Source organism: Ovis aries, chromosome 21 (assembly GCF_016772045.2).
Source record: "Ovis aries strain OAR_USU_Benz2616 breed Rambouillet chromosome 21, ARS-UI_Ramb_v3.0, whole genome shotgun sequence".
NCBI lineage: Eukaryota > Metazoa > Chordata > Mammalia > Artiodactyla > Bovidae > Ovis > Ovis aries.
Window position 1 is genome coordinate 41,212,869 of NC_056074.1, and position 26,469 is coordinate 41,239,337.

Sequence of the window (26,469 nt, forward strand, 5' to 3'; positions counted from 1 at the left end):
GAATAGCAAGGAGAGGCAAAACCTTCTGCCGTAAGTGAACAATGTGAAGAAATAAAGGAAAACAATAGAATGGGAAAGACTAGAGATCTCTTCATGAAAATTAAAGATACCAAGGGAACATTTCATGCGAAGATATGCACAATAAAGGACAGAAACACTAACGACCTAACAGAACCAGAAGAGATTAAGAAGAGGTGGCAAGAATACACAAAAGTGTACAAAAAAGGCCTTAATGACTTGGTCAACTGCAGTAGTGTGGCCGCTTACCTGGAGCCAGACATCCTGGAGTGTGAAGTCAAGTGGGCCTTACTACGAACAAAGCTAATGCAGGTGATGGAATTCCAGCTGAGCCATTTCAGATCCAAAAAGATGATGCCCTTAAAACTGCTCTTAATATGCTAGTGAATTTGGAAAACTCAGCAGTGGCCACAGGACTGGAAAAGGTCAGTTTTCATTTCAATCCCAAAGAAGATCAGTGCCAAAGAATGTTCAGACTGCCATACTGTTGTGCTCATTTCACATGCTAGCAAAATACTGCTCAAAATCCTTCAGGGTAGGCTTCAACAGTACATGAATTGAGAACTTCCAGATGTAGAGACTGGATTTAGAAAAGGCAGAGGAACCAGAAATTAAATTGTCAGCATCCGTTGGATCATAGAAAAAGCAAGAGAATTCCAGAAAAACATTTGCTTCATTGACTATGCTAAAGCCTTTGTGTGGATCTCAACAAACTGGAAAATTCTTAGAGATGGAAGTACCAGACCACCTTACCTGCCTTCTGAGAAACCTGTATTTGGGTCAAGAAGCAACAGTTAGAAACGGATGTGAAACACTGGACTGGTTCAAAACTGGAAAGAGTATGTCAAGGCTGTATACTGTCACTCTGCTTATTTAACTTATATGCAGAGTACATCATGCATAATGCCAGACTGGATGAATCACAAGTGGGAATCAAGATTGCCAAGGGAAATATCAATAACCTCAGATATACAGATGACACCACCCTTATGGCAAAGCAAAGAGAAATTAAAGAGCTTCTTGATAAAGGTGAAAGAGGAGAATGAAAAAACTGGCTTAAAACTCAACATTCAAAAAATGAAAATCATGGCATCTGGTCCTATCACTTCATGGAAAATGGAAAAAATGGAAACGGTGACTTGGGGAAAAAATGGAAACAGTGACAGATTTTATTTTCTTGGGCTCCAAAATCAGTGCAGACGGTGACTGCAGCCATGAAATTAAAAGATGCTTGCTCCTTGGAAGACAAATTATGACAAAACTAGACAGGGTATTAAAAACCAGAGAAATCACTTTGCTGACAAATGTCCGTTCAAAGCTATGGGTTTTCTAGTAGTCATGCACAGATGTGGAGAAGGAAATGGCAACCCACTCCAGTACTCTTGCCTGGAAAATCCCATGGACAGAGGAGCCTGGTAGGCTACAGTCCCTGGGGTCTCGAAGAGTCAGACATGACTGAGCAACTTCACTTTCACTTTTCACTTTCATGCATTGGAGAAGGAAATGGCAACCCACTCCAGTATTCTTGCCTGGAGAATCCCAGGGATGGAGGAGTGTGGTGGACTGCCGTCTGTGGGGTCGGACACGACTGAAGCGACATAGCAGCAGCAGCAGCATGCATAGATGTAAGAGCTGGACCATAAAGAAGGCTGAGCACTGAAGAATTGATGCTTTTGAACTGTGGTGCTGGAGAAGACTCTTGAGAGTCTCTTCCACAGCAAGGAGATCAAACCAGTCACTCCTAAAGGAAATCAACCTTGAATGTGCATTAGAAGGACTGATGTTGAAGCTGAAGCTCCAATACTTTGGCCACCTGATGTGAAGAGCCAACTCATTGGAAAAGACCCTCATGCACGGCTTCCCAGGTGGCTCAGTGGGTAAATAATCTGCCTGCCAATACAGGACACATAAGAGACACTGGTTCAATGCCTGGGTCCCGAAGATCCCCTGGAGAAGGAAATGGCAACCCACTCGAGTATTCTTACCTGGAGAATTCCATGGACAAAGGAGCCTGTTGGTCTGCATTCCACGGGGTCACTAAGAGTCAGACACAGCTGAGCAACCAACAACAACTGATGCTGGAAAAGATTAAAGGCAGGAGGAGAAGGGGTGACAGAGTATGAGATGGCTGGATGGCATCATCGACTCAGTGGAAATGAGTTTGAGCAAACTCCAGGAGATTGTGAAGGGCAGGGAAGCCTAATGTGCTGCAGTCCATGGGATCACAAAGAATCGGACACAACTGAGTGACTGAACAACAATAACAGCTGGTGGCTCAGATAGTAAAGAATCTACCTGCAGTGTGAAAGACCCAGGTTTGATCCCTGGATCAGGAAGATCCCCTGGATAAGGGAATGGCTACCTACTCCAGTATTCTTGCCTGGAGAAGTCCATGGACACAGGAGCCTGGCAGGCTACATAGTCCATGGGGTCGTGAAGAGTCAGATGTAACTGGGTGACCAACACTTAGTGTAAATAGAATTTTTATATGCCCTGGGAAGGCAAAAAATTTGTGTGACTCACTTATTGAGATTTTTTTTAATTGACATTTTCTGAAACCAAACTTGCAAAATATCCAAGGTATGCCTGTAATTCGTTTCTTTTTATATCTGGTGGGCTGCCACCTATGGGGTCACACAAAGTCGGACAGGACTGAAGTGACTTAGCAGCAGCAGCAGCAGCATTCCATTACATGTATACACTCATCTTATCCATTCTGTTGTTGGCATTTGGATTTTTCCAGTTTTTGTCTATTTTTAATAAAGCTGCTATGAACAGCTGTTGTAAATCTTGTTTTGGACACATACTTTCATTTCTCTTGGGTAAATACCTGGAAATGAAATTGATGGGTCATGGCATAGGTGTGACCTGTGTCATGGGTTTCTTATGACAGTTTCATAAGAAGCTGTCAGTTTTCCAAAGTAGTTGCACCATTTTATACTCCCACCAGCATTATATCAGAGTTCTGATTGTTCTGTATCTTTGCTAACTAACATCTGGTGTTTTTTAATTTTAGCTATTCTGATGGATTGTGAATTTAATTTACATTCTCTGGTGACTGATGATGTTAAGCACTTCTTCATGTGCTTAATGGCCACTCAGATATCTTCTTTTGTGAAGTGTCTATTCAAGTCTTTGGCCCACTAAGAAAATAATGGCTTTATTGAAATCTAATTCATGTTTCATACAATTTATTCATTTAAAATACAAAATTCAGTGGCTTGGGGGTATATTATTAGTTTTTAAGTTGTGGCAAAATACACATCTGACATAAATTTGCCACTTTAACTATCTTAAAGTATACAATTCAGCGTCACTAATTATACTCACAAGGTTGTACAACCAACACCATTATTTCTAAAACACTTCATCATTCCAAACGGAAACTCTGCAACTATTCTCTGGTAACCTCTAATCTACTTTCTGTTGCTGTGAACTTGCCTAGTCTAGATAGTTCATATTTGTAGAGTCATATAATATTTGTCCTTTATATGGCATATTTCACTTAGCATAATGTTTTCAAGGTTGATCCATGTTATAACATATCAGAACTTTATTACTTTTCATAGCTGAATAATATTCACATATATATCACAGGCTTCCCTGGTGGCTCATCAATAAAGAGTCCACCTGCAATGCATGAGATGCAAGTTTGATCCCTGGGTCAGAAATTTCCCCTGGAGGAGGGCATGGCATCTCACTCTAGTATTCTTGCTGGGAAAACCGCATGGACAGGAGCCTGGCAGGCTACAGTCAGTCCATGGGGTCACAAAGAGTCAGACATGACTGAAGCAGCTGAACAGGCATATCACAGTTTGTTTATTTATTCATAAGTTGATGGACACTGGGTTGCTTCCACTGTTGGATTATTGTGAATAATGCTGCAGTGAAAATTGGTGTACAAGTATTTTAAATCTCTGCTTTCAACACCTTTAGGCATATCTGTAGAAGTCAAATTGTTGTATGGCAATTCTGTGTTTAGCTTTTTGAGGAACTCAAACTTTTTTCCATTATTTTACATTCCCATCAAAAACGTTCAGGGGTTCCAGTTTCACCACATACTTGTCAACCTTTGCTATTTTCATTATTATTTCATTGAAGGATAGTTGACATACAGTTATTAGTTTCAGGCATACAACATAGTGATTTGAATTTATATACATTACAAATTGATCACAATATGTCTACTAATATTCTGTTACCATACAAAGTTATTACAATATTTTAACTATTTTCCTATACTGTGCATTACATTCCTGTGACTTATCTTATAAGTAAGGCTTGTATTTCTTAATCCCCTTCACTTATTCCACCCACTTCCCATCCTCCTCCCATCATCATCATCACCATCCTAGTACGTGTGTAATGTTTGGCCCTCCTTGTCTTTTTTCTAAATCAGGATGTTTTTTATTATTAGGCTTTAGAAGCCGTTTTTATATTAAGGATGAAATCCTGTTGCCCAACATATTTTGCAAGTATTTTCTTACAGCCTGGCTAAGTTACTCATTTCCTAACAATCTTTTGATGAGCAAAAGTTTGTTTTTTTTTAAATTTTGATGAAGTTTATAAAATTTTTTCTTTTATAGTTACTTATTTATATGCCCTAAGATCTTTGCTTGCTCCTAAGTTAAAGGATATTCTCCTTTCTTCAAGAATCTTCTTAGCTTTTATTTTTAGGTCTATCTTCCATCTCTAATTTTTGTGTGGGATCTATAAGAGATGTCAAGATTCCTTTTCTTCCTTTATAGACATCTGGTCATTCTAGGAACATTTTTTGGAGATTTTCTTTTCCTCATTGGATTGTTTTCTTGCTTTTATTTAAAAAAACACAAATGACCATGTAAGTGTGAACCTGTTTCTGACTCCTTCTCATTTCCATATATTTTCCTATTAAAAAAAAAAACACCATTATTTTCTAAAGTGGTTTGAGGGGAAAGTTGAGGGGAAGTACAAAAAATTCTCATAAGCCCGTATTCCCATTTTTGGACTTAAGTTTTCAATTCATTTGGGTAAGTACCAAGAAGCATGATTATTGGATCATATATTTTCATATAAAAATGCAAAACTGTTTTCCATAGTGGTTGCAGCAGTGAATGAGAGTTCCTATTGCTCCACATCTTTGTCAGCATTTGTTGTCAATGTCGTCAGTGGGTTTCGGCTCTTCTGATAGATGTGCAGTGGTACTTTGTTTTAACTTCCATGTCTCTAATGACATTATAATGTGAAGCATTTTTTCATATGCTTACTTGCCCTCTGTATATCTTCTTTGGTGAGGTGCCTGTTCATGTCTTCTACTCATTTTTTAAAAACGGGGGTGTTTTCTTATTGTTGAATTTTAAGAGCTTGTATATTTTAGATAAGTCCTTTATCAGATAACGTCTTTCGCAAATATTTCCACTCTGACTTGCCTTGAGATTGTCTTCCATAGAGCAGAACTTTTTAATTTTAATGAGGCCCAGTTTATCAATTATTTCTTTCATGGATCATGTCTTTGATGTTGTAGCTAACATGTTATTCTGTTACATTGATCTATTTCTCTATTTTTTCAGCAACACCACACTGTCCTGATTACTATAGATTTATAATCTTTACATCAAGTAGTGTCAGTCTTCTGACTTTGTTCTTCTCCTTTAATATGGATTTGGCTACTTTAGTTCTTCTGCTGCTCCACATAAACTTCAGAGTAAGCTTGTTGATATTCACAAAATAACTTGCTGGAATTTTTATTCAGATTGTATTGGATCTAAAGATCAAGTTGGGAAGGACTGACATCTTGACAACATTTATTTAATCTTCCTATCCATGACATGGAACATCTCTCCATTCAGTTCTACTCTCTTTCATCAGAGCTTTATAGTTTTCCTCATATAGCTCTTACACATAGGTTTTGTGTTGTTTTTTTTTTGTTTTGTTTTGTTTTTGCCTTATATCTAAGTATTAATATTTTGGTTTTTTATAGTGCTAATGTAAATGGTAATGTGTTTTTAATTTAAAATTCCACTTGTTCATTGCTTGCATACAGAAAACCAATTGATTTCTGTGTATTGTGTCCTGCAAGCTTGCTATAACTGCTTATTAGTTCATGTAAATTTTTTAAACCAGTTTGCTAATATCTACAAAAAGTCTCCTGATATTATGATTATGTTGACTCCAAAGGTCAATTTAGGGAGAATGGTTTTGTTGTTGTTGTTCAGTTGCTCAGTCCTGTCTGATTCTTTGTGACCCCATGGACTGCAGCACACCAGGCTTCCCTGTCCTTCACTGTCTCCTGGAAGTTGCTCAAACTCATGTCCATTGATTTGGTGATGCATCCAACCATCTCATACTTTGTTGCCCCCTTCTTCTCCTGCCCTTAATCTTTCCCAGCTTTTCCAATGAGTCAGCTCTTCGCATCAGGTGGCCAAAGTATTAGAGCTTCAGCTTCAGCATCAGTCCTTCCAATGCACATTCAAGGTTGATTTCCTTTAGGAGTGACTGGTTTGATCTCCTTGCTGTGCAAGGGACTCTCAAGAGTCTTCTCTAACACTACAGTTCAAAAGCATCAATTCTTTGGCACTCAACCTTCTTTATGGTCCAGCTCTCACATCCGTACACGACTACTGGAAAAACCATAGCTTTGACTATATGCACCTTTGTTGGCAAAGTAATGTCTCTGCTTTTTAATACCCTGTCTGGGTTTGTCATGTATGGATGTGAGAGTTGGACTGTGAAGAAAGCTAAGCACCAGAGAATTGATGCTTTTGAACTGTGGTGTTGGAGAAGACTCTTGAGAGTCCCTTGGACTGCAAGGAGATCCAGCCAGTCCATTCTAAAGGAGATCAGCCCTGGGATTTCTTTGGAAGGAATGATGCTGAACCTTAAACTCCAGTACTTTGGCCACCTCATGCAAAGAGTTGACTCATTGGAAAAGACTCTGATGCTGGGAGGGATTGGGGGCAGGAGGAAAAGGGGACAACAGAGGATGAGATGGCTGGATGGCATCAGCGACTTGATGGACATGAGTTTGGGTGAACTCCTGGAGTTGGTGATGGACAGGGAGGCCTGGCGTGCTGTGATTCATGGGGTCGCAAAGAGTTGGACACGACTGAGCAACTGAACTGAACTGATTTATTAAAAACTATAAGATCATCAGTTAGAACTAGCAGCTCAGAAGATTTCTGGCATTGGATATGACCTTGTGGAAATGAACTGAAAATAAATTGATTTAGTGAATTTTCAATTGGTGTAAAATTGAAAACATGAGATTAAATGTCTTAACCCCGTAAGGTAATTCTAAATGTTCCTCAGTTTGCTGATTCATAGCCATTTCCAGTTGTATTTAAAATTCTGCAGATTATCTTGTCATCAGGGAAAAGCCTACTTGGTTCATCAGTTTAATGGACAACTCCAGTATCTCTGGTGCTTATCCAAACTGCTTGTTCTCTGTTGTTGCCATTTGTCTTCATACAGATATGCAATCCATACTGCCTGGATTCTTTGCGAACCTGAATTGGACTTCAGAGGAGGCCGGCCATTCTCAGGATGCATCAGGGCTAAGACCCTTCCAGATGATTTTTGAGGCAAGTTTTGCTGTGGTTCTATAAATTAATGGTGTTTTGATTCTTATTTTTCTACAAATGTAATAACAGGAAAGAAAAGCTTAGGTCCTTTATAGAACAAAGTTGAAATAAGGCGTTGGTTCCCAGACTTCCCTGAACAGATTTTAAATCACTTGGAAGCTTTGAAAATAGTGATGTTTGTGTTCTACTCTAAGAGGTTGTGATGTAATTGGTCTTGGCTGTTGCATTAGTCTGCTTGGGCTGCCATAAAAAAAAAATACCACGTGTTGGGTGGCTTAAACAACAGAAACTTATTTTCTCATGCTTCTTCATGAAGTTAGAAGTCCAAGTTCAAGGTATCGTGTCACCATTTGCTCACATGATCTTTCCTCTGTACATATGTGGAGCGAGAGCTTTCTGGTGTCTCTTCCTCTTCTTACATGGACAGTCCTACCAGATTAGAGGTCCGCACTTATGACCTCATTTAACCTTATGACATCCCTAAGGCCCTGTCTCCAAATAAGTCAAAATGGTGGCTAAGGCTGCAATAGATGAATTTAGGGGAATACAATCTGGTCCATAAGAGGTGTGGCCTGGGCTTTGGAATATTTTTAGAATCCCGGATAATTCCTAATGTGCAGGTGAATTTGAGAACCACTGAAATAAACCATTGTTTGATTTTGGACCTCCTGAAGAAGAAAGCAAGAATGGATGCCCAGTGCGGATCCTATTTAAATATTTTTATTAGGTTGGTTTAAAGATTTTTATTGATTTATTTGTAGCCCAGATTTGTGAGAGTGACAATTGAGTCCTCCATTCCCATTATCAATTCTCTGATCTTCCCTTTCTTTGAACTGGTGGAGACAAAGAATACATTAAACACTCTCCCCAAAAGCACGTGGGAGGCTGTTCTCCATGTTGGAACAATTATATCCTTCTTCTAAAAGGAAATGAACATGGTATCAGGACAATAGATATCCCTGGATGTGCCATATCGTGTTTAGGGGAATGAAGGGTAAACAATTTGGAGCAGTTAATGGTTAGTCAAACAGAGGCAAAAGGAGAATGGGGCAGCAGAGGATGGGATGATTGACTAGCATCACTGACTCAATGGACATGTTGTTGTCCAGTCCCTCAGTCGTGTCCAACTCTTTGCAGTCCCATGGACTGCAGCATTCTAGGTTTCTCTTTCCTTCACTTCCTCCTGGAGTTTGCTCAAACTCATGTCCATTGAGTCAGTGATGCCATCCAACCATCTCATCCTCTGTCACCCCCTTCTTCTCCTGCTTCCAGTCTTTCCCAGCATCAGGGTCTTTCTCAGTGAGTCAGTTCTTCCCATCAGGTGACCAAAGTATTGGAGCTTCAGCATCAGTCCTTCCAATGCATATTCAGGTTTGATTTCCTCTAGGATTGACTGGGTTGATCTCCTTGCTGTCCAAGAGACTCTCAAGAGTCTTCTCCAGCACCACAGTTCAAAAGCATCAGCTCAGCCTTTTTTATGGTCCAACTCTCACATACATACATGACTGCTGGAAAAACCATTGCTTTGCCTATATGGACCTGTGTTGGCAAAGTGATGTCTCTGCTTTTTCGCACACTGTATAGATTTGTCATAGCTCTTCTTCCAAGGAGCTTTTAATTTCTCTTAATTTCATGGCTGCAGTCACCATCTGCAGTGGTTTTGGAGCGCAAGAAAATAAAGTCTATGTTTCCCCATCTATTTGCCATGAAGTGATGGGACTGGATGCCATGATCTTTGTTTTTTTGAATATTGAGTTTTAAGTCACCTTTTTTACTCCCTTTCACTTTCATCAAGAGGCTCTTTAGTCCCTTTTCACTTTCTGCCATTAGGGTGGTGTTATCTGCATATCTGAGGTTGTTGGTATTTCTCCTGGCAGTCTTGATTCCAGTTTGTGATTCATCCAGCCCCGCATTTCATGTGATATCCTCTGCCTGTAAGTTAAATAAGCAGGATGACAGCAGACAGTCTTGACATACTCCTTTCCCAATTTGAACCAGTCCATTGTTCCATGTCTGGTTCTAACTGTTGCTTCTTGACCCAAATACAGGTTTCTCAGGAGATAGGTAAGGTGGTCTGGTATTCCCATCTCTTTAAGAATTTTCCACAGTTTGTTGTGATTTAGCATAGTCTTTAGCATAGTCAATGAAGCAGAAGTAGATGTTTTTCTGGAATTCCCTTGCTCTCTCCGTGTTCCAAAGGATGTTGGCAGTTTGATCTCTGATTCCTCTGCCTTTTCTAAATCCAGCTTGTACATCTAGAAGTTCTCAGTTCATGTACTGTTGAAGCCTAGCTTGAAGGATTTTGAGCATTACCTTGCTAGCATGTGAAATGAGCACAATTGTATGGTAGTTCAAACATTCTTGGGTTTCCCTTGTGACTCAGGTGGTGAAGAATCTGCCTGCAATGCGGGAGACCTGGGTTCGATCCCTGGGTTGGGACGATCCCCTGGAGAAGGTAAAGGCTACTGCTCCAGTATTCTGACTTGGAGAATTCCATGGACTGTATAGTCCATGGGGTGGCAGAGTCAGGGACTTTCACTGTAACTTTTGCTTGAACATTCTTTGGCATTGTCCTTCTTTGGGAGTGGAATGAAAACCGACCTTTTCAGTCCAGTGGCCACTGCTTAGTTTTCCAAACTTGCTAGCATATTGAGTGTAGCACTTTAGCAGTGTCATCTTTTAGGATCTGAAATATCTCAGCTGGAATTCCATCACCTCCACTAGCTTTGTTTGTAGTAACGCTTCCTAAGGCCTGCTTGACCTCACACTGCAGATGAATGACCACACCATCGTAGTCATCCAGGTCATTAAGACCTTTTCTGTACTGTTCTTCTGTGTTTTCTTGCCACCTCTTAATATCTTCTGCTTCTGTTAAGTCCTTGATGTTTCTGTCCTTTTTTGTGCCCATATTTGCATGAAATATTCCCTTGGTATCTGTAGTTTTCTTGAAGAGATCCCTCGTCTTTCCCATTCTATTGTTTTCCTCTATTTCTTTGCACTGTTCACTTAAGAAGGCTTTTTATCTCTCCTTGCTATTCTTTGGAACTCTGCATTCAGATGAATATATCTTTCTCTTTCTCCTTTGCATTTTGATTCTCTTCTTTTCTCGGCTATTTGTAAGGCCCCCTCAGAAAACTACTTTGCCTTATTGCATTTCTTGAATCTGAGCAAATTCTGGGAGATAGTGGAGGACAGAGGAACCTGGCATGATGCAGTCCATGGGGTTGCAAAGAATCGGAGAGGACTTAGTGACTGAAGAAGGACAACAACAGTTATAAAACTATTATTGTCAGTTCAGTTCAGTTCAGTCGCTCAGTCGTGTCCGACTCTTTGCGACCCCATGAATCGCAGCACGCCAGGCCTCCCTGTCCATCACCATCTCCCAGAGTTCACCCAGACTCACATCCATCGAGTCCGTGATGCCATCCAGCCATCTCATCCTCGGTCGTTCCCTTCTCCTGCCCCCAATCCCTCCCAGCATCAGAGTCTTTTCCAATGAGTCAACTCTTTGCATGAGGTGGCCAGAGTACTGGAGTTTCAGCTTTAGCATCATTCCCTCCAAAGAAATCCCAGGGTTGATCTCTTTCAGAATGGACTGGTTGGATCTCCTTGCAGTCCAAGGGACTCTCAAGAGTCTTCTCCAACACCACAGTTCAAAAACATCAATTCTTCGGCGCTCAGCCTTCTTCACAGTCCAACTCTCACATCCATACATGACCACTGGAAAAACCATAGCCTTGACTCGTCGAACCTTAGTCGGCAAAGTAATGTCTCTGCTTTTGAATATTCTATTTAGGTTGGTCATAACTTTTCTCCCAAGGAGTAAGCATCTTTTAATTTCATGGCTGCAATCACCATCTGTAGTGATTTTGGAGCCCCCCAAAATAAAGTCTGACACTGTTTCCACTGTTTCCTCATCTATTTGCCGTGAAGTGATGGGACCAGATGCCATGATCTTCGTTTTCTGAATGTTGAGCTTTAGGCCAACTTTTTCGCTCTCCTCTTTCACTTTCATCAAGAGGCTTTTTAGTTCCTCTTCACTTTCTGCCATAAGGGTGGTGTCATCTGCATATCTGAAGTTATTGATATTTCTCCCGGCAATCTTGATTCCAGCTTGTGTTTCTTCCAGTCCAGTGTTTCTCGTGATGTACTCTGCATATAAGTTAAAGCAGGGGGACAATATATAGCCTTGACGTACTCCTTTTCCTATTTGGAACCAGTCTGTTGTTCCATGTCCAGTTCTAACTGTTGCTTCCTGACCTGCATACAGATTTCTTAAGAGGCAGGTCAGGTGGCCTGTATTCCCATCTCTTTCAGAATTTTCCACAGTTTATTGTGATCCACACAGTCAAAGGCTTTGGCATAGTCAATAAAGCAGAAATAGATGTTTTTCTGGAACGCTCTTGCTTTTTCCATGATCCAGTGGATGTTGGCAATTTGATCTCTGGTTCCTCTGCCTTTTCTAAAACCAGCTTGAACATCAGGGAGTTCACAGTTCATGTATTGCTGAAGCCTGGCTTGGAGAATTTTCAGCATTACTTTACTAGCATGTGGGATGAGTGCAATTGTGTGGTAGTTTGAGCATTCTTTGGCATTGCCTTTCTTTGGGATTGGAATGAAAACTGACCTTTTCCAGTCTTGTGGCCACTGCTGAGTTTTCCATATTTGCTGGCATATTGAGTGCAGCACTTTCACAGCATCATCTTTCAGGATTTGAAACAGCTCAATTGGAATTCCATCACCTCCACTAGCTTTGTTCGTAGTGATGCTTTCTAAGGCCCACTTGACTTCACATTCCAAGATGTCTAGATTAGTGATCACATCATCATGATTATCTGAGTCGTGAAGATCTTTTTTGTACAGTTCTTCCGTGTATTCTTGGCACCTCTTCTTAATATCTTCTGCTTCTGTTAGGTCCATACCATTTCTGTCCCTTATCGAGCCCATCTTTGCATGAAATGTTCCCTTGGTATCTCTGATTTTCTTGAAGAGATCTCTAGTCTTTCCCAATCTGTTGTTTTCGTCTATTTCTTTGCATTGATCGCTGAAGAAGGCTTTCTTATCTCTTCTTGCTATTCTTTGGAACTCTGCTTTTAGATGCCTGTATCTTTCCTTTCCTCCTTTGCTTTTGGCCTCTCTTCTCTTCACAGGTATTTGTAAGGCCTCCCCAGACAGCCATTTTGCTTTTTTGCATTTCTTTTCCATGGGGATGGTCTTGATCCCTGTCTCCTGCACAGTGTCACGAACTTCATTCCATAGTTCATTAGGCACTCTGTCTATCAGATCTAGGCCCTTAAATCTATTTCTCACTTCCACTGTATAATCATAAGGGATTTGATTTAGGTCATACCTGAATGGTCTAGCGGTTTTCCCTACTTTCTTCAATTTAAGTCTGAATTTGGCAATAAGGAGTTCATGATCTGAGCCACAGTCAGCTCCTGGTCTTGTTTTTGTTGACTGTATAGAGCTTTTCCATCTTTTGCTGCATAGAATATAATCAATCTGATTTTGGTGTTGACCGTCTGGTGATGTCCATGTGTAGAGTCTTCTCTTGTATTGTTGGAAGAGAGTGTTTGCTATGACCAGTGCATTTTCTTGGCAAAACTCTTTTAGTCTTTGCCCTGCTTCATTCCACATTCCAATGCCAAATTTGCCTGTTACTCCAGGTGTTTCTTGACTTCCTACTTTTGCATTCCAGTCCTCTATAATGAAAAGGACATCTTTTTTGGGTGTTAGTTCTAAAAGGTCTTGTAGGTCTTCATAAAACCATTCAACTTCAGCTTCTTCAGCATTACTGGTTGGGGCATAGACTTGGATAACTGTGATATTGAATGGTTTGCCTTGGAGATGAACAGAGATCATTCTGTCATTTTGTTATTGCATCCTAGTACTGCATTTTGGACTCTTTTGTTGACCATGATGGCTACTCCATTTCGTCTGAGGGATTCCTGCCCGCAGAAGTAGATATAATGGTCATCTGAGTTAAATTCACCCATTCCAGTCCATTTTAGTTCTCTGATTCTTAGAATGTCAACGTTCACCCTTACCATCTCTTGTTTGACCACTTCCAATTTGCCTTGATTCATGGACCTGACATTCCAGGTTCCTATGCAATATTGCTCTTTACAGCATCGGATCTTGCTTCTATCACCAGTCACATCCACAACTGGGTATTGTTTTTGCTTTGGCTCCATCCCTTCGTTCTTCCTGTAGTTATTTCTCCTCTGATCTCCAGTAGCATATTGGGCACCTAATGACCTGGGGAGTTCCTCTTTTGGTATCCTATCATATTGCCTTTTCATACTGTTCATGGGGTTCTCAAGGCAAGAACACTGAAGTGGCTTGCCATTCCCTTCTCCAGTGGACCACTTTCTGTCAGACCTCTCCACCATGACCCGCCCATCTTGGGTTGCCCTGCAGGCATGGCTTGGTTTCATTGAGTTAGACAAGGCTGTGGTCCTAGTGTGATTAGATTGACTAGTTTTCTGTGAGTATGGTTTCAGTGTGTCTGCCCTCTGATGCCCTCTTGCAACACCTACCATCTTACTTGGGTTTCTCTTACCTTGGACGTGGGGGTATCTCTTCACGGCTGCTCCAGCAAAGCACAGCCGCTGCTCCTTACCTTGGATGAGGGGTATCTCCTTACCACCACCGTTCCTGACCTTCAATGTGGGATAGCTCCTCTAGGCCCTCCTCCTGCGCAGCCAGGAGTTCAGAGATGAAAGAATAAAAAATTATCATCAGAGTGATAAAATTTCTTTCTTTTTTTTTTCCCTATTGCAAAAGCAGTGTTTCTCTCAAGAAAGTCAAAGTGTACATTGAGAGCACAGATAATTTGACTTAATCAAGGTGCATGTCTGGGTTCATATCTTTCCACATAAGAGTGGGACGTTTCAGTTTAAGGTTTCCAGAATGGTACACCTCCAGTCTGGCTGTGGAAATTGGTGATTGGAAATAAGTAGAGGTCAAGGTCATTGGAGTTGAGGAGGTCAGAGAATTTTGGAACTAAGTTCTCACTTAGACTGGTCATCTGCTTGGATGTGGAAGTCAACCAAGATGATGACAGGACTTAGAGTACAGAGGACAGTTGCGCTTAGTGCCAGTTAATCAGTCGGTGGGGAGAAGTAAGAGTAGTATAACCTCGGAGGACCAAGGATTCCTGAAAGCATTTGTTCTGTTCTGTCTCATTGTCTTCGATACTGTGCAGCTTTTAGACAGATACCAGAATGAAGAGAATGGGGAGAGGAAAAGGGGAGGTCGTGAAAAGATTTCATCATACGTGTATACTTCAGGTGGGGAGAAGGGTCAGGTAGCAAGGTTTACAGCAAAGGCTGGTGAATGGAGACATCTGTGAAAAGGCAGCAACAAGTGATCCACTGCTTTGGGCATGTGGGGAAAGCTAATTCCAGGGAAGACTGAGGGAAAACTTCATTTAAGAAAGATGCTGGACTTCCCTGGTGGTCCAGTGGTGAAAACGCTGCACTTCCAGTGCTCCCACTGCAGGGGCCGTGCATTGAATCCCTGGTCTGGAAACTGAGATCCCACATGCAGTGCCAGGTGGTCAAAAAAAAGGTTGCTGGGTTTTGTGTTTGTGCTCAGTCCTGCACCTTGGAGTCCATTAGGCTGGGTAATACGTCCTTCCAAAAACAATTTGATTTTGCATGGTCTTGACAGATTTATCCATTTTTGTATTCATTTTTGTTATAATAGTAAATGATACAATGACTATATATATATATATATATATATATATATACATAAAAACATATCTATCTCTTTTTTTCTTATTATCCATCATCTGAGTACTTACCTATTTAAGCAAAGAAAGAGACACTGACATTCTCTTATAAAGTCATATAGAGCCCATAACTGCATCAGTTCAGTTCAGTCACTCAGTCGTGTCCGACTCTTTGCCACCCCATGAATCACAGCACGCCAGGCCTCCCTGTCCATCACCATCTCCCGGAGTTCACTCAAACTCATGTCCATCGAGTCCCTGATGCCATCCATCCGTCTTATCCTCTGTCGTCCCCTTCTCCTCCTGCCCCCAATCCCTCCCAGCATCAGGGTCTTTTCCAATGAGTCAACTCTTCGCACGAGGTGGCCAAAGTACTGGAGTTTCAGCTTCAGCATCAGTCCTTCCAATGAACACCCAGGACTGGTCTCCTTTAGGATGGACTGGTTGGATCTCCTTGCAGCCCAAGGGACTCTCAAGAGTCTTCTCCAACACCACAGTTCAAAAACATCAATTCTTCGGCATGCAGCTTTCTTCACAGTCCAACTCTCACATCAATACATGACCACTGGAAAAACCATAGCCTTGACTAGAAGGACCTTTGTTGGCAAAGTAGTATCTCGGCTTTTCAACACGCTATCTAGGTTGGTCATAACTTTCCTTCCAAGGAGTAAGTGTCTTTTAATTTCATGGCTGCAGTCACCATCTGCAGTGATTTTGGAGCCCCAAAAAGTAAAGTCTGACACTGTTTCCACTGTTTGCCCATCTATTTGCCATGAAGTGATGGGACCAGATGCCATGATCTTCGTTTTCTGAATGTTGAGCTTTAAGCCAACTTTTTCACTCTCCATTTTCACTTTCATCAAGAGGCTTTTAGTTCCTCTTCACTTTCTGCGATAAGGGTGGTGTCATCTGCATATCTGAGGTTATTGGTATTTCTCCCGGCAGTCTTGATTCCAGATTGTGTTTCTTCCAGTCTAGTGTTTCTCATGATGTACTCTGCATATAAGTTAAATAAGCAGGGGGACAATATACAGCCTTGATGTACTCCTTTTCCTGTTTGGAACCAGTCTGTTGTTCCATGCCCAGTTCTAACTGTTGCTTCCTGACCTGCATTTAGGTTTCTCAAGAGGCAGGTCAGGTGGTCTGGCATTCCCATCTCGTTCAGAATTTTCCACAGTTTATTGTGATAAGTGTATATTTAAAAATATAAAATACCTCCCATAATCTATCATATGATTAGACTTGTCATTTACGGGTAATGACTGAAACATGACTCAGTGGTAATTTCTGCTGCCCAGGACTGGCAGCATATGTTTTTTCCTGATAACATATAAGTTCACTGTTTCTGAGGCACATTAGGCCTGGGGTACTGGCTGTAAAAGACTGTGTAGAGTCTCTTCCTCCCTCCTCCCATCTCTCTTTCTCTCAATAATTTATGAGTAGGTCTTAAAAGGAGCTATTTGTTTTGTGTTAACTATCCTCTGCTGACCTGACATTATTTCACTTTATATTCTCAGTCTGGATTAGGTGCCAATCATTCCTGTGTATTTTTTTAGCTTGTCTTATATGTTTAAATCATAAAGCTTCTTCACGTTATCACATAAATTATTTATTTCATCTTTTTCTTCTACTTAAGTGTAACCTCTTCAAATTTAGAGATGGTTTTACTTATCTCTATAAACCTAGGCACATAATAAACATTAAGTATTTTATCAATGAATACATACATATACATATTCAGTAATCATAATGTAAGCATTGCCCATAAGGTTCCATAAGAAATAATGATAGATTACATAATATCTGATTCAGATAGCTATGTACAGAAAATGAGCTTTCTTGGAGAGGTAGCATTGTATAGTGAAAGGTGGGCTTTGGAGTTCTCAGATCTAGGTTTGACTCCCAATTCTGCCAGTTAATTAGCTATGTGTGACCTTGGACAAATTAATTAGCTTCTTTAGTCTCATTATCCTCCCCATGAAATGGGGATATATTCTACTTGTATGTAAACTGCTTGGGATGTAGCAGGTGTTCAGTAAATGATAGTTCCCATCATTATTAATTGTAGACCCTCCCTGGTAGCTTTTCAAGGAACTTTCACTTGTTTGGTTGCCTTACTGCTAGATATAATTAAGCCCTTTATATGATACACGCTATAATCACTAAGGTTACAGAAGTTTGAAACTGTTCCAAGAAGTTGTTTTTGAAGTGTTAAGTATGGAAAATGCTTTAAAGAGACCATTGCTTTTCTGCATTTGAACATTTTATAATAAACATTTTAAAAATAAGGATATGACTGTGGTATGTATGCTACAGTTAGTGTTTAACTACTGCTACTTACACGTTAATAATCCTAGATTTGTTTATAGATTTTCTAATAATCCCCATCCATTTTTCTAATATTTTCAAATATTTTTATAATATTATTCTAATCATCCCCACCCATTGCACAGTTATTGATCTTTTTTTTCAGTGAACTTATAACAAAGCATTATAGTAGTTTATTCTTCTTTATTAGCTATTTGCATGTTTTTTTCTTTATTGTGTTGAGATTTTGAGATCTGGGACCTTTTTTCTCCCTTAATATTTACCTAGTATATGAGTCTGTATTATCTGAGCCACTAATAAAAACTTACTGATTTCTGACTCTATTTCCTCTTCTTTAACTTATCTAGTTTTTAGGAGATACCTTCTAACTATGGTTTTAAGGACATTATATTAAATGTAAAGAGCTTCCCTGATAGCTCAGTTGGTAAAGAATCCGCCTGCAATGCAGGAGACCCCAGTTCAATTCCTGGGTCAGGAAGATCTTCTGGAGAAGGGATAGGATACCCTCTCCAGTGTTCTTGGGCTTCCCTTGTGGCTCAGCTGGTAAAGAATCCTCCTGCAATGTGGGAGATCCGAATTCGATCACTGGGTTGTAGTACAGGAAAGTGGTTAAAGCTAAAGCTTTCAAGCCAGATCAGCAAGAACTTGGCAAGGTTGTTTAATCTCTTTGAACCTTTTTTTTTTTTTTTTTAAATGGAGGGCTTCCCTTGTGGCTCAATCCATCTTCTATGCATGGGAGACCTGGGTTCAATCTCACTTTCATTCACTTTCACAGAACACAGACCTTCTCACTTTTGAGCTTCTGCTTTACAGCTTTTCCTTAAAAATAAATGTTTGGATGAACAGATTAAGGTTTAAAAATAGGTTCTCTTTAATGTCTGCTCCTTTGACTCCATTGAGATTCTTTGGTTTTAAAAATTTTATTTATTTAATTTTGGCTGTGCTGAGTCTTCATTGCTGATATGGGCTTCTCTCCAGTAGTGGCAAGCAAGGGCTACTCTCTAATTGTGGTGCGTGGGCTAATTGCGGTGACTTCTGTTGGAGTGGAGTGCAGGCTCTAAAGCACATGAGCTTCAGGAGTGGCAGTGCTCTAGACAGGCTCAGCAGTCATGGTGCTCGGGCTTATTTGCTCCATGGCCTGTGGGATATTCCCGGATCAGGGATTGAACCCATTTCTTCTGCATTGGCAGGTGGATTCTTTACCACTGAGCCTCCAGGAAAGCCCCACTGAAATTCTTTTTTTTTTTTTTGAAATTCTTAATACAGATTGACCCTTATTAGGATAGTAGACTTAAGCTAGGATTACTCTTCTCAGCTCCAATCTAAATTACTTTTTTCCCCCTGGATGTCTGAAAAGCTTTCTGAGGTGTAGTTAGTTTTATAAGAAGAAATATCATAATTTAATTCATTTGTGCCCTTGAGTTTGTGCTTATATGGTGGATGTTTTTGTTATAGGCTGATGTAAAGCCCAGGACTTTGATGACAGATAGTCTGGTTATAAAGAATTTTTTACGCAAAATCATCACTGTGCTCCCCAAGGTAAGCGGTTCTTTTTGCACAATAATGACTCTCTTGTTTAAGTCATGTGTTTTTAAAAGATCTCTACTCTGTAGGGCATGGGAGCATCTGATTGGTTCTCTTTCTTTTTATGACAGTGATTAAAAGTTTTAATATTGAATTGGTTTGGTTCCTTTATCTCTAAGGCAGGCTTGGTATTGGCCATGTGACATCTTTGAGAGCCTGTGGATATAGAGAGAACTTTGTTTTAGATTCATATTTTCACTGCCTTACTGTTTTATTGTATCACTTTGAATACCTCGTTTCCCTCCTCTGTGCTTCTTCTTTCTTTTAAACCTGGATAATAAACTGCTGATTATCTCCTTCTTTTCTAAAGTGACTATAAGAGTAAATAAGGAAATTCTGACTTTAAACTCAGGAGAGCTAAAGTTTTTGTTATTACCTGTAGTTAGAAATGCTTATAAAGTCACAGCAATAAAGTGTGCTGTGTAACTTCCCCTGTTTTTCTTGCAGGTTTCCTCCTATTTCTGTCTTAAGCAAGATTCAGTATTTATTTTTAGCCAATTTCTAGTCCAAGTGTTCACCACATATTCATTCAGCTCTCCCAGTACCCCTTGTGGAGTAGGTTTTATCATCATCATTCCCATTTTACAGCCCAGGAAACTGTGGCACAGATGTTAAATAACTTGCAGAGCCACAATTTGAAAGGAGACAGTCTGGCTCTAGAGTCTCTTATTACCCATGATATTATGGAGAAAGAAAAAATATAGGTTGAAGGTAGAAAATAATTACAACAGTAAAGTAAACTGGAGGGAGAACATAAGAGTCTGATGGGGATAGGAGAAGGAAAAACAAAGAAAAAAGCATGGAGTTTCCATATATGAAAACAATGGAAGCAATAGAGAGAAAAACGGATAGTTCTTTAAGAAGGGGAGAAGAGAAACATTAGGACAACAGTAGAGGACAAAGGGTAATATTTCCTCATCAGTTCAGTTCAATTCAGTCGCTCAGTCATGTCCGACTCTTTGCGACCCCATGAATCGCAGCACGCCAGGCCTCCGTGTCCATCACCAACTCCCAGAATTCACTCAGACTCGCGTCCATCAAGTCAGTGATGCCATCCAGCCATCTCATCCTCGGTCGTCCCCTTCTCCTCCTGCCCCCAATCCCTCCCAGCATCAGAGTTTTTTCCAATGAGTCAACTCTTTGCATGAGGTGGCCAAAGTACTGGAGTTTCAGCTTTAGCATCATTCCCTCCAAAGAAATCCCAGGGCTGATCTCTTTCAGAATGGACTGGTTGGATCTCCTTGCAGTCCAAGGGACTCTCAAGAGTCTTCTCCAACACCACAGTTCAAAAGCATCAATTCTTCGGCGCTCGGCCTTCTTCACAGTCCAACTCCAACATCCATACATGACCACAGGAAAAACCATAGCCTTGACTCATCGGACCTTAGTCGGCAAAGTAATGTCTCTGCTTCTGAATATGCTATCTAGGTTGGTCATAACTTTCCTTCCAAGGAGTAAGCGTCTTTTAATTTCATGGCTGCAGTCACCATCTGCAGTGATTTTGGAGCCCCCCAAAATAAAGTCTGACACTGTTTCCACTGTTTCCCCATCTATTTGCCATGAAGTGATGGGACCAGATGCCATGATCTTCGTTTTCTGAATGTTGAGCTTTAAGCCAACTTTTTCACTCTCCACTTTCACTTTCATCAAGAGGCTTTTTAGTTCCTCTTCACTTTCTGCCATAAGGGTGGTGTCATCTGCATATCTGAGGTTATTGGTATTTCTCCCAGCAATCTTGATTCCAGCTTGTATTTCTTCCAGTCCAGTGTTTCTCATGATGTACTCTGCATATAAGTTAAATAAGCAGGGGGACAATATACAGCCTTGACGTACTCCTTTTCCTATTTGGAACCAGTCTGTTGTTCCATGTCCAGTTCTAACTGTTGCTTCCTGACCTGCATACAGATTTCTCAAGAGGCAGGTCAGGTGGCCTGATATTCCCATCTCTTTCAGAATTTTCCACAGTTTATTGTGATCCACACAGTCAAAGGCTTTGGCATAGTCAATAAAGCAGAAATAGATGTTTTTCTGGAATGCTCTTGCTTTTTCCATGATCCAGTGGATGTTGGCAATTTGATCTCTGGTTCCTCTGCCTTTTCTAAAACCAGCTTGAACATCAGGGAGTTCACAGTTCATGTATTGCTGAAGCCTGGCTTGGAGAATTTTCAGCATTACTTTACTAGCATGTGAGATGAGTGCAATTGTGCGGTAGTTTGAGCATTCTTTGGCATTGCCTTTCTTTGGGATTGGAATGAAAACTGACCTTTTCCAGTCCTGTGGCCACTGCTGAGTTTTCCAAATTTGCTAGCATATTGAGTGCAGCACTTTCACAGCATCATCTTTCAGATTTGAAATAGCTCTACTGGAATTTCATCACCTCCACTAGCTTTGTTCGTAGTGATGCTTTCTAAGGTCCACTTGACTTCACATTCCAGGATGTCTGGCTCTAGATGAGTGATCACATCATCATGATTATCTGGGTTATGAAGATATTTTTTGTACAGTTCTTCTGTGTATTCTTGCCACCTCTTCTCAATAATATCTTCTGCTTCTGTTAGGTCCATACCATTTCTGTCCCTTATCGAGCCCATCTTTGCATGAAATGTTTCCTTGGTATCTCTAATTTTTTTGAAAAGATCTCTAGTCTTTCCCATTCTGTTTTTTTCCTCTATTTCTTTGCATTGATCGCTGAAGAAGGCTTTCTTATCTCTTCTTGCTATTCTTTGGAACTCTGCATTTGGAGGCTTATATCTTTCCTTTTCTCCTTTGTTTTTCACCTCTCTTCTTTCCACAGCTATTTGTAAGGCCTCCCCAGACAGCCATTTTGCTTTTTTGCATTTCTGTACAATGTCACGAACCTCATTCCATAGTTCATCAGGCACTCTATCGATCAGATCTAGGCCCTTAAATCTATTTCTCACTTCCACTGTATAATCATAAATTGTTCAATAGGGTTCGACTCTGCAACCCCAAGGACGGCAGCATGACAGACTTCCCTGTCTATTACCAACTCCTGGAGCTTAATCAAACTCATGTCCATCGAGTTGGTGATGCCATACAACCATCTCATCCTCTATCATCCCCTTCTCCTCCCGCCTTAAGTCTTTCCCAGCATCAGGGTCTTTTTAAATGAGTCAGCTCTTTGCATCAAGTGGCCAGGTGGCCAAAGTTTGGAGTTTTAGCTTCAGCATCAGTCCCTCCAGTGAATATTCAGGATTGATTTCCTTTAGGATGGACTGGTTGGATTTTCTTGCAGTTCAAGGGACTCTCAAGAGACTGCTCCAACCCCACAGTTCAAAAGCATCAATTCTTCTGCGTTCAGCTTTCTTTATAGTCCAACTCTCACATCCATACATGACTACTGGATAAACCATAGCTTTGACTAGATGGACCTTTGTTGGCAAAGTATTGTCTCTGCTTTTTAATATGTTGTGTAGGTTGGTCATGATGCTAAAGCTGAAACTCCAGTACTTTGGCCACCTCATGCAAAGTGTTGACTCATTGGAAAAGACTCTGATGCTGGGAAGGATTGGGGGCAGGAGGAGAAGGGGACGACCGAGGATGAGATGGCTGGATGGCATCACTGATTTGATAGACGTGAGTCTGAGTGAACTCCGGGAGTTGGTGATGGACAGGGAGGCCTGGTGTGCTGTCATTCATGGGGTCACAAAGAGTCGGACACGACTGAGCAACTGAACTGAACTAGATCGGTCATAGCTTTTCTTCCAAGGAGCAAGCATCTTTTAATTTCATGGCTGCAGTCACCATCTGCAGTGATTTTGGAGCCCCCCAAAATAAAGTTTCTCACTGTTTCCAATGTTTCCCCATCTCTTTGTCATAAAGTGATGGGGCTGGATGTCATGATCTTAGTTTTGTGAATGTTGAGTTTTAAGCCAACTTTTCACTCTCCTCTTTCACTTTCATCAAGAGGCTCTTTAGTTCTTCCTCACTTTCTGCCTTAAGGGTGGTGTCATCTGCATATCTGAGGTTATTGATATTTCTCCTAGCAGTCTTGATTCCAACTTGTGCTTCATCCAGCCCAGCGTTTTGCATGATGTACATAATCTGTGACTAATTAGAATTCTAAGGTAGAACTCAGTGTATTTAGGATTCAGAATTTGAACACAGGCAGATGTTAACTATGTTTAGGGAAATTGCAGTGGAGGAGGGGAAGATGATATAAAGAGTATCTTCTTTAGGAATTGAGTATGGAAGTTTTAATCCTTGTTCTGGTTCATGTTAAATATCACACCCCATTTATTTTTCAGATTAGATTTAATTTCAGTGTAAAGGTAAATGGAATCCTCTCTGTGGAGATCTTTGGGTAAGTCCTTAATCCCTGACTTAAGTTTATGCAATGGTTCTACAGTTTTTCTGTTATTATTGTCCTATTTCCAGTGGGTTCACAGTTTGATTTCTTGACTCAAAGTCACTTTGAAACTTATTTTCCAAGACCCCCACATTTTCTTATTCTAGATTAGTTTTTAATGAATAAGTAGATTAACCCTTTCATGCCTTTCCCTTTCACTGGACCATTTTCCTCTTGGTTGTGTGTGCTCAGTCACTCAGTTGTATCCAGCTCTTTGTGACCTCATGGACTGTAGCCAGCCAGACTTCTTTGTACATGGAATTTCCCAGGCGAGAATACTGTAGTGGGTTGCCATTTCCTATTCCAGGGGATCTTCCTGACCCAGGGATCAAACTTGTATCTCTTGAGTCTCCTACATTGGCAGACCGCTGTGCCATTCCCCTTGGTTAGTGAAGTGAAAGTCACTCAGTTGTGTCCAACTCTTTGCAACCCCATGGACTATGCAGTCCATGGAATTCTCTAGGCCAGAATACTGGAATGGGCAGCCTTTCCCTTCTCCAGGGGATCTTCCCAACCCAGGGATTGAACCCAGGTCTCTCGCATTGCAGGTGGATTCTTTACCAGTTGAGACATAAGGGAAGCCCAGGAATACTGGAGTGGGTAGCCTATCCCTTCTCCAGGGGATCTTCCTGACCCAGGAATCAAACCATGGTCTCCTGCGTTGCAGGCAGATTCTTTACCAACTGAGCTATCAGGGAAGCCCGTTCCCCTTGGTTAATTGGTTACCAAATTTCAATCATCTCTGGAATTGGTGCTAATGGGCCAAAATTTGTATCAGGCAGAAATTGGTCTTAGAGTCTTTAAGATATGGCTTAGCTTTTCTTTACTTTGCAGGGCAGAGAGTGAACCTGCTTTGAACCTGTCGAATGGAATTGCTCTTGTCGTAAACTGTCAACATTACCTGAGGTGAAGGGGAAGCCTTGTTGTCACGCTCCATGTTTTACTCTTATTATGAGTATGAATGTGGGCAGAAATTGAAAATGGTCTCAGTTGTCAATTCTTTGTGCCAAGTGTCAGATTCTCTGTAAGAAAAGTGAAAGTAAAAAAATTTAAGCTATCTGTATTGAAAACTATTATTATTCCTGGCTCCGGGATGTATTCTTATTTACCTGAGGGCAGGCATGTTCCTTCATCTCTCCATGCCTTAATTTCTTCTGTGAATGAATCAAAACAAACTCTGCTAATTCTGATTCCATTAGGCATGAGAAGAGAGAAATGACTTTAAAAGGTTACTTGCACTCTTGGGTAGAGAGATACTGTGAATACAAAGGAATTCTTTGTATATTATTGTTTGTGTATTAGCATTTTACATAGGCTTAGAAATCATCTTTGTTCCTGCCTCCACCTTTTTCAGACTACAAAAAAAAAGAAAAAATCCATGGAGGAGGTGGAAAATAAATGGAATAGAACCCTGTGCTTTGCCTTCCTGTGCTATCCAATTACTGCAGAATCCAAAGTGAACATGAATTATAGCAAGACAACGCCTAACTTATGTTTAAGTCCAACTAATTTATTCTTTCTTTAGTAGTTTCTGCCTCTGCTTATATGCCCTGGATCAATACTGGCAGCCATAGGGCCTTAAGGCTTGAAGAGGCTGCCTGTGGTTTCTCAATCTGTTTTCTTACTCTTGCTCAAAATTACCTCTCCAGTTAGAATATGTTTATTCTTTAATATTTGCAGGAAATAAAACCCTCATCCCATATCTTTCTTTAGTAATCTTCTAGCATCATACAATCCCTGCAGGTAGACAGCTTGCTATCATAGATTTACTGAAAGAGGTTAAGCCTCTAAGCCAGTGTTTATGGACATATTTCCCCGGGTGACCTGATTAGTTTACAGAAAGGGGGAAAGGTTTATTAATATTTCTTTTCTGTTTATAAAAGAGCTCTCAGAAAGTAAACAAATACCAGATTTCACAAGATTCTTTCTAGGAGTGGAAGATGTTTCAATTTTTTCTCATCACTCCTACCAAATAGTAACCTCAGACTTCTTCAGGGGAAAGCGCAGCATATGTAAAAGCAGACATCTAAGAATCACTAGGCCAGTTTTAGGCCATTTGACTGACCCATACCCCACCTCCACCATGCTGGTCTTTGAATTATCTTAGAAACTTCTGCTCAGAACCACAGAGTAGTTTTAGTAGAGGAAATAGACTTTTGAGAATATAAAACTGCCATTAACGGGAACAAAAGCAGGAGCCATGCTGCAACTCCTGAAATGCCAATTTGTCTACTTTTTCCATTGCCTGTGATTCACTGAGTGGGACACAAGTTACTTATTCCAGCAAAATTTATGTGGTGGATTATATGGTTATGCATATGCTAGAGGTTATAAAAAGAATCTTGAATGCCCTTTAAAATAATTTCTTAAGAAGGAAAAAGGCTAAATTTGTCTTACCTGCTTTTTTTTTGACAGTACACCAAAATTTGACACAACTGAATTACCCTGCAGCAGAATCCATCCTGTGCTGGGACATCCAGTAATGCTCTTCATCCCTGATGATGTGGTGGGAATGGGCTTGTTGGGAGAGCTGACGCTGACTCCAGCCGTGGCTCTGTGTCCTTGCCCAAAGGTCTTTTCCAACCAGCTGAACAGGATCTCTTCCATTTCCATATCCTTTTGATGACAGAGTCCATCAAAATTTTCAAATTCCTTGTCTTTGAAAATGGATTTTTATATTTTAATCCTAGGAAAGCCGCTAGCGTATAAACTCTGTATGTAGAAGCTGGTATGATTTGTATAAAAACAAAAACCCGATATGAAAGCTAAGCTTGCAAATTTGTTCAAGAAACTGAAAACTATAAAATATGACCCACGTGCCACCTGGTTTTCATATGGTCCAGTGTGACTGGAGCAGGAGTGAATGATGCAAA

General features: G+C 40.6%; 2 protein-coding genes across 15 annotated transcripts in view; one reads left to right on the forward strand and one right to left on the reverse strand.

Annotated features, from left to right (window-relative positions):
• Window positions 1–26,469, forward strand: part of TOP6BL (TOP6B like initiator of meiotic double strand breaks) — a 78,632-nt gene that overhangs the window by 23,808 nt on the left and 28,355 nt on the right. For 7 of the 12 annotated variants that reach the window (XM_060404106.1, XM_060404109.1, XM_060404110.1 and 4 more), the window contains 5 exons: window positions 7,468–7,577; window positions 19,099–19,182; window positions 23,496–23,551; window positions 24,431–24,502; window positions 26,012–26,206. In XM_060404106.1, coding sequence (XP_060260089.1) covers window positions 7,468–7,577; window positions 19,099–19,182; window positions 23,496–23,551; window positions 24,431–24,502; window positions 26,012–26,206 — 517 coding nt within the window. The remainder of the gene's footprint in view (window positions 1–7,467; window positions 7,578–19,098; window positions 19,183–23,495; window positions 23,552–24,430; window positions 24,503–26,011; window positions 26,207–26,469) is intronic. The other 5 variants (XM_060404113.1, XM_060404116.1, XM_060404114.1 and 2 more) reach the window with 2 other exon arrangements.
• Window positions 1–26,469, reverse strand: part of LOC114110099 (uncharacterized) — a 73,860-nt gene that overhangs the window by 19,003 nt on the left and 28,388 nt on the right. For 2 of the 3 annotated variants that reach the window (XR_009597855.1, XM_060404118.1), the window contains 3 exons: window positions 24,706–26,212; window positions 24,498–24,618; window positions 2,004–14,273 (listed from right to left, as the gene is read on the reverse strand). Coding sequence is in view for 2 of the 3 variants with exons in the window: in XM_060404118.1 (XP_060260101.1) it covers window positions 11,865–13,439 (1,575 nt within the window). In the remaining variant the exon portion in view is untranslated. The remainder of the gene's footprint in view (window positions 1–2,003; window positions 14,274–24,497; window positions 24,619–24,705; window positions 26,213–26,469) is intronic. The other variant, XM_060404119.1, reaches the window with a different exon arrangement.